At 36.4% G+C, this 16,745-nt stretch overlaps 1 protein-coding gene across 1 annotated transcript in view; it reads left to right on the forward strand.

The window, feature by feature from the left end:
• The window catches only part of ANO3 (anoctamin 3), a 235,083-nt gene extending 229,358 nt beyond the window's left edge, over positions 1–5,725 (forward strand). The window contains exons 23-27 of the mRNA XM_075187478.1: positions 1,063–1,215; positions 1,925–2,072; positions 2,170–2,250; positions 3,186–3,291; positions 5,491–5,725. Of these exons, the coding sequence (XP_075043579.1) occupies positions 1,063–1,215; positions 1,925–2,072; positions 2,170–2,250; positions 3,186–3,291; positions 5,491–5,673 (671 nt within the window). The 3' untranslated portion in view covers positions 5,674–5,725. The remainder of the gene's footprint in view (positions 1–1,062; positions 1,216–1,924; positions 2,073–2,169; positions 2,251–3,185; positions 3,292–5,490) is intronic.
• The last annotated feature ends 11,020 nt before the right edge of the window (positions 5,726–16,745 follow it).

The following is a 16,745-nucleotide window of genomic DNA, read 5'->3' on the forward strand; positions in this document are numbered from 1 at the left end:
AAAATGGAGTTGTATCTATAACAATCTATCTCAGATTATATTTTTAATCATTCTCTTACTATACCTTGTTGTACATTCAATTTTACTTTCAATTTTACAATCAGTTTGGTTTCTCTTATAAATTAAAAAGGTAATTTATGTCCACCATCTTGGTTGCCATACTTATTAAGGAAATTGCGTAACTCTCAATAATTTCCCATCAATATCTATCAGCATATATACTAATCCATTTTCTAGTAGACTTTATTATATAAATTAAAATCGCCATTTTTGGTATGTCCTAAATCGGAAAAACTTGAAAGCTTGGGAGATATGGTAGTTAATAAAATACAAACATGGCAATTGATATTTGTGTATGATCTTAAAAATACTGTTTTAACTTATATTACGGTAGAAAGTATACTCAAGCGATTATTTGCGCCCGCCATTTTGGTGGCGATTATTTTAATAATATCCCATATTTCTCACTAATCACCCATTGTTCCCTATTGCTGTATGCCTTCAGCTTAAAGGTAAATAACTTTGGCCTAAAGACAATTAGCTTTGCTTTATTACCTGGTTAAACATTATCATCTATTTATATATCGCCACTAATTCCACAACTCATTCACATCAGTCCCTGCCCCATTGAAGCTTACAATCTAAATTCCCTAACATACATACACACAGAGACAAAGAGAGATAAAAGACAATTCAATAGCATCTAATTAATCTACTAGTATCTACACAGATAAGGCCATGGTCATGGTCCATGGCCAAGGAATCCAGCTCATGACTCCAGTGCTGTGAGGTAGAGGTGCTAACCACTAAGCCACCATGCTGCCCAATTAAGGTGTTTCTCTGGGTCCCTACAACAGCCTCATCTTTCTACATATCCAAAAATCCATATTTTAAAGTGTATTTTTGATGAAGTTGTAAGAGTGGACAATATAATTATATTAGTATGAGATAAATATTATATAAAATATATATAGTACAGATATGCATTGCAACCAGTAGTTCCAGCATGTTTAAATGATTATCTATATAGTTCCAGACATCTAATGATCTCTCATTATTCAGTTATACAGTTTGGATTTACCACCATTTTTGTAGCTGCCTTCCCACTGGCTCCTCTCCTGGCACTGCTAAACAATATCATTGAGATAAGACTGGATGCCTATAAGTTTGTTACACAATGGAGAAGACCAATGCCAGCCCGTGCCACTGATATAGGCAAGTATTAAGTTACTGGCTTAAATATTCTTCTCTTGTTACATCTGTTTATTAACTGTGGACCGCGTTACCGCATTAGGTAAAATTGGAAATTGGTGCCATCTTTCAACACTGTTCCATGGAATATTTGCCTCATTCCACATTTTGTGGAACCTGCCCATAAATATTCTCATTCATAACCCAACCACATCACATGTAATAAGGGATTGATCATCGTCATCAAAGTTCTATTCACAGACTATAAATTCAACTAAATTGAAATTTACTAGTGTATAGGATGGTAAACCAAAAGTGGAACTGAAAGATTGTATCACCCAATCTATGCACCCCGACAACAAAACTTGATCCACTTTGCTCATTTTTCATTTAAATCCTCTCTGGCACTCAATCAAAATGACACAGATATAGATAGACCAGCACTTATTGCAATGATGAATCCATGATAGCTAAGACATAAGGTCTGGAATGTTTACAAAATAGGCTACGTTAAGTGCTAAAAACATATTATTGCAATGGTGCACCATTCTCTGCACTCCAAGTTCTAAGAACTTCTTGTGTAAAACCTAAATAATAAAAGTCTGACGTGAGTCCATAAGAATGATTGGCAGCCAGTCCTCTTCACATTTACCATTTTAAATGCTTTACAAGATTATTTAAACCTTGGTTATGAATCTAATATATGAAATTGAATAATTATATTTATTTTTAGGTATCTGGTATGGAATTTTGGAAGGTATTGGTGTTGTAGCTGTTATCACCAATGCCTTTGTCATTGCTATCACCTCTGATTATATCCCTCGCTTTGTGTATGCCTTCAAGTACGGACCCTGCTTGGATCAAGGATACAGACATGAAAAGTAATGTTTGTTTTCTAATGGCTCATAGAAGTTAACGATCAATAAATGAATTGAAGCCAGCTCTTACCAACCTATATGTTTTGTCTTATTTTGTCAGATGTCTACGGGGCTATGTAAACGGTAGTTTATCAATATTTGATCTAAGCGAACTTGGCGAGGGATACACTGGATATTGCAGGTATGGCGTGTAGTTTCACATACTCACTCATGGAATTTTATATGAGACAACACGTATGTTCTGTAATTTGTCTTCTGTATGTTCTAGACCAGTGATGGGCAAACTACGGCCCGCGGGCCAGATCCGGCCCACTTAGAGGTTCTATCCGGCCCGCCAATACTTTAAAAAATTTCATTCAAAAATGCATAAAATTATTAGGGCCGACCTTGTGTGTCAGAACCTTCATTTTTATGCCTTCCCAGCTATTTCCTCCATTACACTTGATCCTCCTTCCTAAAAGGACACTACGTATGTCAATCACTCAAACACCTGCCCGCCCCCTAATGGCTGAAAGTCATGTGAGAAGAGATGGGCTGGGCCATATACTAAGGCAGATTTCGATTGGCTGCTGTGTTGTCAGTTTGTGGCTCACCAGAAAGACGGATCTGCAACAACTTGCTGAAATAAGTGCTGTGTCTGTACGATCGCTCTACTAACACCCTCCCGTCCCATTCAAAAAATTTGTATTATATATTTCGATATTTGAGTTTTTTAATAAATTATATTGGACCGCCTAAAGTTTTTCTTTTTTATTTGGCCCACTCCTGAAAAAGTTTGCCCATCACTGTTCTAGACAAAGCTGCTTAGTCTAATAAAATTATTTTAGACAATTTGCATGACCATTTGCAGGTTTTCTGATGTGCTTTTAGGCCACATGCTTAATTAATTGCCTTTGTGGCTTAAACTGAAATGACTCTGACAGATAACAAATTGTCACAATATAGACAACTTGACATTTTACAATTAACACTACAGGGTTATCTTGCTCAAGTCTCTCTCTCATGTATTCTGGTGTCCACTTCACCTTTATTTGGCTGCTATATTTTTTGAAAGTTTAAAGAAAAATAGGACACTGTTACATAATATATATTAACTGCCAGCTGATCTGTCCCCAGATACCGGGATTATCGAGCACCTCCTTGGAGCACAACTCCCTATGAGTTCACCCTGCAGTTTTGGCATGTTCTGGCTGCCCGGTTAGCCTTCATCATAGTTTTTGAGGTATGTTTGTATGTTTTCTACTTCTGAACTTAATGGGTCATTAATTCATGCTCAATTTAATATATTTTTTCTTACTGAAAACCTCTTTGAACATATTGGACTAAAGCAAAACTCTAAAGATGACCAGTCACAGATCTGGCCTCTAGGACAGAGTACCTGGCTGGTTTATACAGATGCAAAGTGTTGGCATTATAGGTGAACGACCAGACGCTATGAGTCCCAGTTAGAGCAGTCAACATATGATCGCATACACTAGCTCTTCTGCAAGCTCCCTTAGCAGCGATTAATGACCAGGTTCACCGAAGAAAAATCAAAATTGGCCATATTAATCACTGCAAGCATGGAAAGCCTGAATAATTCACTAAGAGTAAGAATTGACAAAAACATGGATAGCATCCCTATCTCTAACTTGTTATAAACTAAAATCTTTTGATGGATATAAGAACAAATCAGTCAGAGGATAACCTTATGGTATACATAGAAAAGTGAGTATATGCTTCCTATACAGCTTTCATAAAATACACAGTCACATGTAGATGACGCATGTTTTTTTAAGACAAATAGGATGTCATTTAAAGTTAAATGTAAAAGTGTGGGCCAGACGTAGACGCAAAACTGTTACAATCAATGAGTGCCCTCCTAACCCTCCTAGGGTCAACCAGACCCTCTGGAGATCCTCCTGGCATCTCTGAAGTGGTGAGTTCCAGGGTAAATAATTACTTTACTTTATATAAAGTAGAGACAACTGGAGTTGCAAATATTCCCACACAAAGGCCTCAACTGTTGTGAAGCCCCAGGATGTCCTATTAAGCCCTGATAGCAATTGGCAGTGTGTGCATGCTAACGCTGGTGGAATTACAAGGTAAATGGTTGTCAGTGGGTATTGTGGAGCATGTAGTACATGTAGTGTCTTTTGCGGAGCATGTAGTACATGTAGTATCTATTGTGGTGCATGTAGTACATGTAGTGTCTTTTGCGGAGCATGTAGTACATGTAGTATCTATTGTGGAGCATGTAGTACATGTAGTGTCACTTTAAAAAAACTCTAACATTTTCTTATATTAACTAGTTAAAAATAAATGTTAATCATCAACGCAGTAGAAGTGGAACATTTTTTGAAACTATTAGCCGACTATAGCTGCTCCACCGGTTGAAATAGCAGTGAACTGAATTTCCTGTTTAATAAAGTGATGAAAGAGAGCTTTATGGTTGTCTTTCAATAAAATTATTTTAACCCAGTATGTCTGTCTTTATTGTTTTGCTATTACAGCTTTTGTTGAACTACATGTTCCAATGGGCACTGGCTGCCATGTACATGCTGGGACATGTAGTTCAACAATAGTTTGAAACCATTTTATTTACTATCAACTTGGCAATCACCAGACAAACAGGGGTGCTAGGAAGAGCCCCATTGTTATCTATAATGGAGCTGGTTGGCTGTAGAAGGGGGGGTCCCACTCGATCCTTTTTTTATGGTCTTCCCCCAATGTCTTTACCCCATACTCTATCGAGTGGATCACCAGTTGTCTAAAACAAACTCCATCTGTAGTTACAGTATAGTAAAATTAAAGTTCGTCTCTCTCTTTGTAGTACACCTAATAATTTATATAGTGTTTTTCAATTATTTCTTTGACTAGGTTTCAATAGTTTTTGCAAATGTGTATGCACAGATATCAAATGTAAATACCTTGTACCCAAGGGTGGATCTGTTATGTCATTGGTACTTAGTAATGTTGTTACTAATTACCTTGTAAACCCAATTACGAATGTTCTTAGGATGTTTCTTGTAAAAACAGTCTCTGCCTTGTCAATGCTGTATTAACCCCATGTAAATCTACCTTGGCTCTAGTGAACAGGGTCAATGTAAGGGAAGGATTCTAACTATGTTCTGTGATGATTCCTCCAACCAATAGAGGTCCAGGGGTATATTTACTAAACTGCGGGTTTGAAAAAATGGAGATGTTGCCTATAGCAACCAATCAGATTCTAGTTATCATTTATTTAGTACATTGTACAAAATGAAAGCTAGAATCTGATTGGTTGCTATAGGCAACATCTCCAATTTTTCAAACCCGCAGTTTTTTTAAATATACCCCCCAGACTTCATATCCCATTGGCTTTAAATGTACTAGCTTGACAAACACGCCTAACACTGCTGCCCCTTTTTTTTACATACTTTATTTTAATTTTTTCACTTAGCACCTCGTGTTTGGCATCAAATCCTTCATTGCTTACCTCATCCCGGATATGCCTAAAGATCTGTGTGACCGAATGAGACGAGAAAAGTACCTAGTCCAGGAGATGATGTACGAAGCTGAACTGGAGCATTTACAACGGGAAAGGAAAAAGAACGGAAAACACTTAAACCATGAATGGCCTTAAGTGACACCAAAGGAAAAGCCTTTGCACTTAAAAAAAAATGCCCCCTGAGGTAAACAAGTGGGTATAGCCCCAAAATATTTCAATTTTCAACCATATACAAAATATTATATACATATATGAATTAAAAATGAACATATATGTATATATGTCTTCCAGCGATTTCTAACCTGGAACGTACATGGTGATTCACTAATTATTTTGCAGTAAGGGATGTTTCAGTGTTATGTGAGCAGAAGTGTTTTCACTAGACAGTGCCCCCTGCTGGTTAGTGGCAGCTTTAATGTATATGACTGGGAGGCATTTTATCGCACATGCTGAGTGCTGCAAATACCCGTTTCTGTACCAGCATCCAATACAAAGATATCTCGCCCTCTTCATTCTGACAACAACGTCTCCCGCAACGCACAGCCAGTCAGTTACAGATATTAGTTTACTTACATTACTGCTGTTGCTAGCCATTCAAGTGGCCATGGTATGTTTAACACTACATTACAAACAATATATAAAGGTGTGTGCAATCCACTGTATGTCTTCATTGCAACGTGCAATTTACTAAATAATATATTACAATAAACCATTTTATAAAGAAACTATTTAGCATCCCAGTGCAGATGGGTGGGAGCTGCCAAAAGAAAATTCTCCTAATTGTATATATGAACATATTCAAAGAATTGCATGAGGAGATTGTGATAACTCTTTTATGGATTGAATTTACACACTGCTAAAAACAGCATTTATACAAAAGCAAGACTAGGACATTGCTGTAGGTTTGGAGCGCGGTGACGGGCATCTCCTGAAAGCAAGCCTCAGCACCCAGGAAGTCACCTTACCAAGATTGGAGAGGAACTTTTATTGGAGTTGAACTTTGCAGAAATTGCTCTTTAAAAACATATTTTTTGTGATGCGGTGTGGCCTACTTTAAGGCTTACCAAGATTCCGTCAGGCAGTTTGGTTTCGAAAGCTTTTAAATATTTTCTTGCATATATTTACTACCAGAAGATGCATTTTTTGTGCAAGAAGACAAACAGCATTGTGAAAAAAAATAAATTAACTATGCAGTTAAAAAGTGCATTGCCAACAAATAGCAATGCAAACTCCAAAGTCGTCGAATGGGTTAATGTTACAATATGCTTCCATCTTAAAGATTAAAGTAAATACATTCTATCTTTAAAAAAAAATGTGTGAAAACTGCAAAATTGCTCAATGTATTGCAAAAACTGCAAAGAAATCTTTTCAATATTTTACTATGAAACCGTCATTTTCAAAAACGTTGCACGATTTTGCATACATTTTTGCAGATGTTTTTTGGAGGTAATATTACCTCTATACAAATTATTTGACTAATTAAAAAATCTAGAAAACTATATAAAATTACTGGAAAAAAAAATGCATAACACAATTTAAATGTCTGGTATTGGGTTTAGTATTAGAACCCAAATGAATAAAAAAAAAAACAGGCTCACAAAAAAAGAATATTACATGACCATTGTTTCTTCATATGTCATGTGATAAACTGAATGTGGTAAGCATAATTGTACTGCTGTATTTTATATGAAAAAAAAAGACTTATTATATGCATATGACTTCAGGAAAATAATTATTTTTATGCTTCAGAATAGCATGCTGTTGTTTTATATGCAGTATTTTTTATTTATGTGCAGATCCTAAATGCAATGGACTTTGCTGTGCAAACCCTCTAACCCTAACCCGAAATATTTATGCAAGTAACCTTTCGTAAAAATGTAATATATAAGTAAATGATTGTATACATGAAACATTTTCATCCTAAAATTAGAAGTTTGCATGATCCTAGAGTACTAAATTGAGTACTACAATATTTGGTGATACTTTATTTGTTTCGGTTAACAGTTTATTTTTCAAGAAAAGCTTCTGATAAATCATCTCTCTTTTTCAGATAAAGCTGTACTGAAAAATAGTTAAACATGTAAAAGTCTGTGAAGCCAAACGACAGTTTTAAAGAACAACTTTTAATAAGACAAGTAATAAAACGTAATAGATGGATAATCTGATATATAGGAAAAGATATGGTTGTGTCTGGTATTGATCACAGAATGTCATATTGGGATGTGAAGTTAAAGACAAATTGTTGGAAAATAGGGAGGAGTAAATAAGGAAAACACTTGGACAAAGAATCAAAGAGTTTTAATGATCTGTGATAATATCTTAGAACACCAATGTCAGTATGCAGCCCACAGTTTTTACAGTCAAATATTTATATTATTTTCAGTTCAAATGTTTTCCTTTATCGGGAGTTTTCTCAATGTTCTTTCAGAGCCATGATGCAAGGTTTTTATTGGTTCCACCTGGTTTAGAATTTTCCTGTTTTTGATGTTAGTGTGTCTGCTGGTTCTAGGACCATACCGGAACTAAAAATCAGCATTGGCATTGAAAGCACATAGGCCTTATTGTTGCTCTCTAATTGGGGGATGGGGGGTGTTACTGGCGCAGTGTTACTGGTGCAGTGTTACTGGCGCTGTGTTACTGGTGCAGTGTTACTGGCGCAGCACGACATGAAGGATTGCAACAAGCATATATAAGATGTATACTGTTCTGTACAACATATAGAGGTCTTATATGTCAGTCATTTGCAAGGGCAGCTGAGCATTATTCAGCTGATCCTGCTGGGAACCTTATTGCCTTGGCACCTGATAAAGAGTGCATAAATAATCTATTATTTATGTTTATTTTATAACATATGACAGAGATTCAGCTACAATTTAATTAGCACACTGACTAGGAACAAATCCTCCCCCATTGCAAACATTTGGCTTGAAAATACTTGATAATCAGGATTTCAGCAGTTGGCCAGTAATTAACATATGAAAGCCTGTAGCAAGCTTGTAGACTCCGCCCACAAGAGGGGTCTACACTGTACACAGAGAAATAATCTCACTTTTTACCTGGTGCTCGGACAGAGGGGACAGAGGGAGCAGGCGGCCTGCTGCTCCTAGGTGAGCAGGCCTTAGGCCCTGACTAGTATGGAGTGTGCATGGCATGAAAGGTGAGTGTGAGCATGTTATAATGTGTTGTTGAATGGAGGACATGAGTAAGTGATATGAAAGTTTAAGTGAGAATGAAAGTTTGAATTGATTGGATTAATATGGACAGAGTTACATAAATGCATGCCTGGTTGAGATATATGAAAGCATTTGTTATACATAGTCCTGTGGTTCAGTATTGGTTCCATGACTTGTAATAATGATGCAATGCTGTGATTTGTGAAGTGCTGTACTATACATAGTTAATGATGCAATGCTGTGATTCGTGGAGTGCTGTACTATACATAGTTTGAATTTGTGTTTGAATTGGGATCGATTGGTTAGGCTTTGGTAATGGAGACGTTTGTGCTATGTGTGAAATATCATGTGTTAAAATAGGCCAGTGGACATTGTGCGTTAACGGCTAAATAGAGAGCTATTTGTGGTGGATTGGCTAAATACTGCTTGTAATGAGTAATGGGTCTGTACTGAGTTCACATTGTTTAGTAACTGTAATTGTTTAGTAGGCCTTGTGGGCCTACAAGCATGGCAAGTCAGCCATTTTGGATGGTGACTACATTGCATAGAAAGTGATGGATTAGGAAGTGATCAGATCGTTAAATATAACATTTTGTATTGGTGTTATACATAGACCTGTGTGGTTTTGTGTTGGTTTAAGGACGTGATCAGATTATTAGATATGCATAGAAAGTGGGTTTATGCACAGAAAGTGTAGTAGATTGAACTGGTTGTAACAATGTGTTTGAAAATGGCCGCTAGGCTTTGAGTGAGGTGTGCATGTGGTCTATATGGACTCTCCTCCCCCTTCACTACACAATGCAAGCACACACACACACCTTTAGACAATAGTTAGTCAACACATGCACAGTTACATATATATCTATATTACAGGCAATAAGTATGATATATTGCACTAAAAACTATATTTTGTGTACAATATTGTTACGCTGTTTATTGTTCTATAATATAATACAACACACTTTAAATGAATCTATATCTTGTCGTGATTATTCTTGAAACTTGTCGATATAAAGAAATATAAGAATGATATTTCTTGGGTTAATTCAGAAATACCTTTTGCGAGGAGTTGTTGACGGTAATAGTCATATATATAATGGTATTAAATGGTCATACATACATTTGCCAGTATATTAAGGAGATTGTAACCCGAAAGGAGAAAAAAATCCTTTTACAGCACCCCACTCTGCAAATGTGTGTCGGCATTTTGCCTGCGCACATTTTGTGCCACTGAAAACCCAAATTTGGCCTTTAAATCCCATTAATGTAAAAGTTAAGTTAACCAAAGCTGTAGTCCCACATAAATTAACATCAGCATGCGCCCAACTCGGTCTGATCCCACGAGCCCCTGTCTCTTCCACAGGCTGCAAAAATGCAGTTAGATCCGACATGTTAGTTACATATTTAAAAAAAAAAAAAAAACATACAGTAGCAAGTATTACATAGGTCATATGCATAAAATAGTTTTCATACCAAGTTAACATATATTTTATTAAATAGAAAATACACACACATATACAGTGCACACACATATAAACATCAAAAATATATGTATATGTAGGGCATACTTGCCAACTTTTTCTCCGGGAGATCCGGGGGAAGATGGGCACGTGGGAGCGGGGTTTGACGAAATTGCGTCATTTGGCCCCATCCTCTAAACGATCATCACAATTTCTAGCCAATTACAGCAAGGGGCGGGGCCACAATGATGCGTGAATTGCATTCTAAGCCTAGCCCCCATTGCTTAACTAATGAAGTGGCCAGGAACCGGGAGGTTGCCCTGCTCTCCCAGAAATCCAGGAGACTCCCAGACTCTCCAGGAGAGTAGACAACTATGATGTATGTATACATGCATGTATTCATACATATATACATGGATAAGAGTTTGTTTATATGTAGGGGAAGAGCAAGAATAAAGGTTAGAAAAATTTAAACAAAGACATTCAAAAATAACTTTAACAGTTTTCAATTCTTAATATCCTTAGATGGCGAGTGCTCAACACCCCTTATCAAGCAGAACAGTCAGTTAATACAAGCTTAGCTGCTTTATATGTAAGGTGCCCTTACAGGAAGCAAAGACCAGGGGACTGACCTATCGGTGGCTGTCAGTTTTATAGGGTGGCAGCACCCTTTGTAAGCATGCCAATGATTATAAACGGTCAATAACTGCACCAAAAACTGTTTTAGTGTGACAATAACAGTATCAGTATGAACTTGAGCACATTAATAATGTCCAGTAGGGTGTTGGCAACTCTGTGTATTACATGTCCTCAGATTTACTACAAGCCGGACTTGGAGTAAATATGAGGATTTGTAATATCCTGCGTTTGCTGATGAAAGAAATTGCAGTGTATTTAGAGTGCAGCTTATGGGAAACTCAGTGCGGTCCTGATCTGAGGGGCCCATCTGCACTAGTAGGGCGACTCATGGCAGTGGTGTACCCAACTCTAAGCAGCAGCATGCAGGAACAAAATAATACTACAACAGCATGATCATGCCTTGTAGTCTCCACTCCACCTGACACTGGCCCTGCAAATTTAAACCTTCTGCAGTCCGTCTGATACACTGCTATTGGGCGAACTGGTGATCGGATGGTGTAGGTGGCAGTGAAGGAAGACAGGCAGCATAAGCATATTCAGGGTACCAGTGGTCCATCAGGGCTCTAGCCCATCTTGAGTTTGCCAGACCTGCCAGATTGCTAGTTTGACCCTGGCTGGTTCATTCTGGTCTGTAAATTTTGTCTATTTTTCCCAATATAATATGTGTTGCTGATTTTATTACACTGTTTCAAGTATACCACATTGATAGATCCTGTGATGTCTAAGGACCCATTATTGTGCATCCTTTGTTGGTAAGCTGTTACTATTGTTGCAATGTTTGCAGTGTGGACCCCTGCATGGTTTTCTTGTATTGTTATATATCTTGTTGTTTTTTTTTGCTTCTACACCACAACCCTTAGACATTCCTTACCGTATGGCAGACACAAATATGTCGTTTCTTACACATGAGTGTATCTATAAAGGAAGATTTGATTAGCTGTCTTTTTAACACTTGGTCCTTTAACCTAATAGTCATTTAGCTTCACACTTTCTTTTATCCATTGTAAATAAGTTGTTTTGAGTACAGCTTGACCTGAGGCAGATAGAGGAATTCTCAAAAGCTTGTAATGAAAAATTAATGTATTCCAAATAAATTATTACCTAATTCTACAGTACATATATCTGTACATTGACATATTTGGACTAAAACTGCTATTACTTCTTTTTACTATCATGGACCTTATGCTTATTTAATAAAAAATTACAATACATGCAGCAATCCTGTGCAGCCAATACTATATTAGCTTTCTACACTGATCACACCACGCTGCTAAACTGACATGTGATTAATTGTTATCAGTTAGAGCACATTATTGCTCTCTGCATGATGATATTAAATAAGCCCAATAGCTGTTCCTGGTTTTTGTTCCTAAGCTATATATGGATTAAAGTGAACAAGTAATTGGAATATGCTTATTTGATAGCATTGTTCCAATAACACAAATGTTATTCAACCAATCAGATATAAACATTGGTTAGTCTAGTGCAAGATTGACAACTAATAAAACATTTTATCGATTGATGTTGATCAAATACATTTGTGCTATTTCCACAATTTCATTAAGCTAGAAAATGTAGCATTGGATGGAGTTCGCTAAGATTAACGTTAAATACAGAGTTTTAATTACCTATGATTCACCATTTGCATGGACATAACCAAGCAGGACCTAGTCTACTGGAGACTGGCATGGAACTATTAGAATTGGATTGGACAACCGAATATCACTGGTACGTAAAACACAGGATTTCATGTTAACCTAGTGAACTCTATCTTATGGTAGATTTTGGTTTTGGGTGGAGTTCATAGTTAATAATTCCTCTTGATGGTTCTCTACATCTTCTTTATCCAGTCTTTAGACTTGTATACAATAAAATCCTCCAGAGAACCTGGATTGAGAGTCTCTAGCTTTAGTTATTTCCTATCATCAAAAAGCCTTTTATGCAAATTTCTCTGTAATTAAGACTAAATAATATATTTTTGACCAACTGTATGATGGGTGAATGAAGTTTTTTCCTTTTTTGGCTGATTTTTTGGTGTGGAGAGTGATTGAAAGATGAATTCATTACCAGACTTGATATCTGCAACAAAAAAAAGCCAGATCTAGAATATAGATTTGTTTAGCTTACTATAACTATTATTAATGTCTTTGATTTGCAAGGCACCATAGTGCTCCATGGTGCCTGACTGTGTTGCAAACAGAGCGTACACACAACAGATACATACCAGATAGACAAAATAAATACATACATGAAGAGACAAGGTAGGGAGGGCCTACTGATGAGATAGTTTCAAATATAGTGGAAGAAGGGCAGGGCTGTGACAAGTGAAGCAAGTATGGAGGTTCAATAGCAAGAGTGTGTAACTGTCCGTGGGCTGCTGGAGTAGGGATATCACCTGTGTATGCATACTGTGAACAGCACATACACTAAGTAGTATATTAACTGCAGGTTTTAAAAAGTGGAGATGTTGCCTATAGCAACCAATCAGATTCAAGCTATTATTTATTTAGTACATTCTACACAATGACAGCTAGAATCTGATTGGTTGCTATAGGCAACAGCTCCACTTTTTCAAACTCGCAATTTAGTAAATGTATCCCTAAGACTCTGTCAGACAGTTTTGTTGTGAAATTTTCAGATAAATTGACGATGTTTTGTCCAAAGTGGTGATTTTAGAGACAGATGTTGTATCCACCCTTCTATTATTTGTCACCTCTTTCATATAAACCTCCTCCCAAAAATGTGTATGAGGTGAAAACAAAACTAATAGCATACAGATGTAGGAGTCTTAATTGTAGATTCTGCTGCTGATGATTCATAGAATGTCACAAAATGGCACTAATTAAATCCTTTGTTCTTGATGATGATCTCCATAACTAGTGAGTCATATTGTAAAATATGCAACAAATGTTGTTGCACCTGTATTTTGCTATTCACCATTAAACGCCATGCAAAGGTATGTCTTCCTGAGGAAAAGCTGCTTTGTTAAAAATCCTGTACGGGTTTCATTACCATAAATTGTTTTTTTTTTAATAAGATATGCTGTGCATTTTATCCCCAATATTTTGTTATTCATATTTGTGTCCCCAAAACATTTAAAAACATGGTTTAAATAGCACAATCTTACTTTTAACAGTTGGGCAATAATTTGCGTGAAGGAGCACATACAGTGTAAAACCCATCCAGATGTCATTATATACTATAGCAAATAAATTCTCCTACACCTAATCTATATTGGCATGAAGTCGTTTTCAATGCAAACTAGTGCAACATGTCCGAGCCTCTTAGCCCAAAACACTGCTTATTTTTCTACTTCTAAATTAAAATTAGGATTTGTTATGCAAATCAGATTGTACTAAACAACTAAACATCACATAAGGGGTGGAGTTAAGCCTGGGGCATTTTCTGCCCACTGCACTGGATCACTGGATGCCTACAGTGGACCTGCTCTACTTTTGAGTAGACTACTCCTAATAGTCTAATTCAAACAGACAGCAGTGTTGTCAATTTTCCTCATCTGCAGTGGGATGAATACGGGGAATGGGCTCTGCCTGTTTCAGGCTAGTGGGAGTAATGTACAGCAGAGCAGTAGGGACCCTTGGAAGCTTCAGGTGAACTGATGGATTGAGTGAACAGTAGGTAAGTACTATAAAGGGTTTAAAAGGGTTGCCCATTTTAGGATAAACACCCTCTGCACATATTGCACCCACATGTATTACATACAGGGTGGTCTCCCCATTAGCTGCCAACAGGAGCTCAATTGCACTGTTTGCTAAGGCAGCTGCTGTGTAAGAGGTCTCATATGTTCTCTGAAAGACAAGACAACTGATTGCTCGTTTGAAGGTGCCTTGATAGATTGAGTTGTCCTGCCCAGTGGTTGCCTACGTATCCACAGTGCAGTCTGTCTCCTGGTGGTAGGTGAAGAGAGAAGGTAGTGTCTGAAGTTGGGCTCTGTTTGATAAATGGGGCAGGTGATAGGGGAAATATACAACCATAGTGAACTCCACCCATTGCTGGGTTTTAAGTTTTGGGTGAAGTTCTTTAAATAGCACAAATCCATCTTCCTAGTTTTCATAATACTAAAATGATCTACACATCCAAGCAAATATCCAATTGATTGTAGAAGACAGTAACACACTTGTGCTATTTGCAACATGCTTTTAAATAAGCCTTTAAAAGTGCTAGAAAACATCCAAAGTTTATGATAGTGCACGTGTTGTTACACAACATGAAACAGTGTTGTTAAGTATCTTCCTTATAATATTGTAACATTTATATTATAACTTTCATATACTGTGTATGCAATGTATTAATAATATCTATGTAAAATGACATTACATTTTATGTATCTTATTTTTAATTATTCATGTTTACATACCTTATGCATTAAATTATAATGTAAAAACACTTGCTTAAATTATTTTCTTTCTTGGATACAAAATATTTGCATTGTGTATATTTTAAATGGAAACTATGAATTAGTAAATAAACACGATACTGGAAAGCATTTCATTGTTGTCGAATGCATATTCTGTGTGTTTAAAACTAAATTAGTTAGTGTCTTAATCAGAAGATCAGAAGTGTATATGGATTCTAGATTTCTATGTGTATAGAGGATTAAAGAAATTCAATGTGCCCACCTTTGGAACTAGGATTAGGCAATAGTTTATCTACAGATGAACTCAGTGAACAATGAGCACATTTAGATGCACTAACAGATCCCTTAAATACCGTGGACCTCATTTGCGAAGTGTAATGGATGCACTGTGCAAAATGCGTTGGTATTGTACCGATATGCCTAGATGGTCTTCTCCCATGTAGTAGAGATAAGCAAATGTTTCAAAATTGTTCCACTTAATATTTGCCTCATTCCGTATATATATATTTTTTATCACATTCACGGATCCTAATCTCATAAGGCAAATGTGTCCTGTAAGGACAACCGAAAGAGAAATATGATTTGTATTTTTCATAAATGTCTTGCTACAGTATGTAAGATGCTGGACCTTTTCTTTCACATTCATTTTAGGGGTATAAGGGAAATCCTCCATCAGAGTATATGGGAACATTGGCACAAATCCTGCAGTTGGTCACATTGGTTGTATTTCAGTACTGTTTAGCCATCATCCATGTATTATATGATGATATATAGTATGCCCACAACAGAAAGTAAACAATAGGCACAAAAGATAAAATCAAGGGAAGAAAGGTCATCTTCACGCTTCAAGGTTCCTAAAGCTACTCAGACTTAGGTACGGGCAAGAGAAGATGTGTTATTCTGTCGCTAATATGAAGAACTCACATGGCCTGTCAAAGTCGTATAATTGGATGAAAGAAATATATATATATATACATAGAGAGAGAGAGAGATAGAAAGAGAGAGAGAGAGGAAATACTGCAGTGACCTATATAGCTGCTTAGGAATGGAGATTCCTGGTCTGTCTTACAATTTGTAATGGCATTTTATATTATCAAGACACAGCAGGGCAGGCTGGCAGACTGGCAGGTCTCAAGCGTATATGTCCTCGCTAATAGTTACATGATTACATAACTCACACTCTGATCAGTATTACTATTCATTATCAACATTTAAATATATGGGTCTACAAAGAAAGATTCAGTTAGACCTTATCTATACTGCCACCAGGAGATAGTTTTATATATATATATATATATATATATATATATATATATATATATATATATATATATATATATATGATACATAATGTGTTGCTTATTGTTTCTATAATGCAATGTTATGCTGTTGTTACAAATTTTTTCTTTTCCTCTCGCAACTCATTTAAACAAATGTTTGTGTGGTTTCTTTTTAATTGTGTCTCTTTTATATTGCCCAACTAATGAGTAATAATAATCTCGTCTTGTTAAGTAAATAAATAAATACATATGTGATGGAGTACTGCAAATGCTACAT

This window comes from Mixophyes fleayi, chromosome 10 (genome assembly GCF_038048845.1).
Source record: "Mixophyes fleayi isolate aMixFle1 chromosome 10, aMixFle1.hap1, whole genome shotgun sequence".
Classification (NCBI taxonomy): Eukaryota; Metazoa; Chordata; class Amphibia; order Anura; family Limnodynastidae; genus Mixophyes; species Mixophyes fleayi.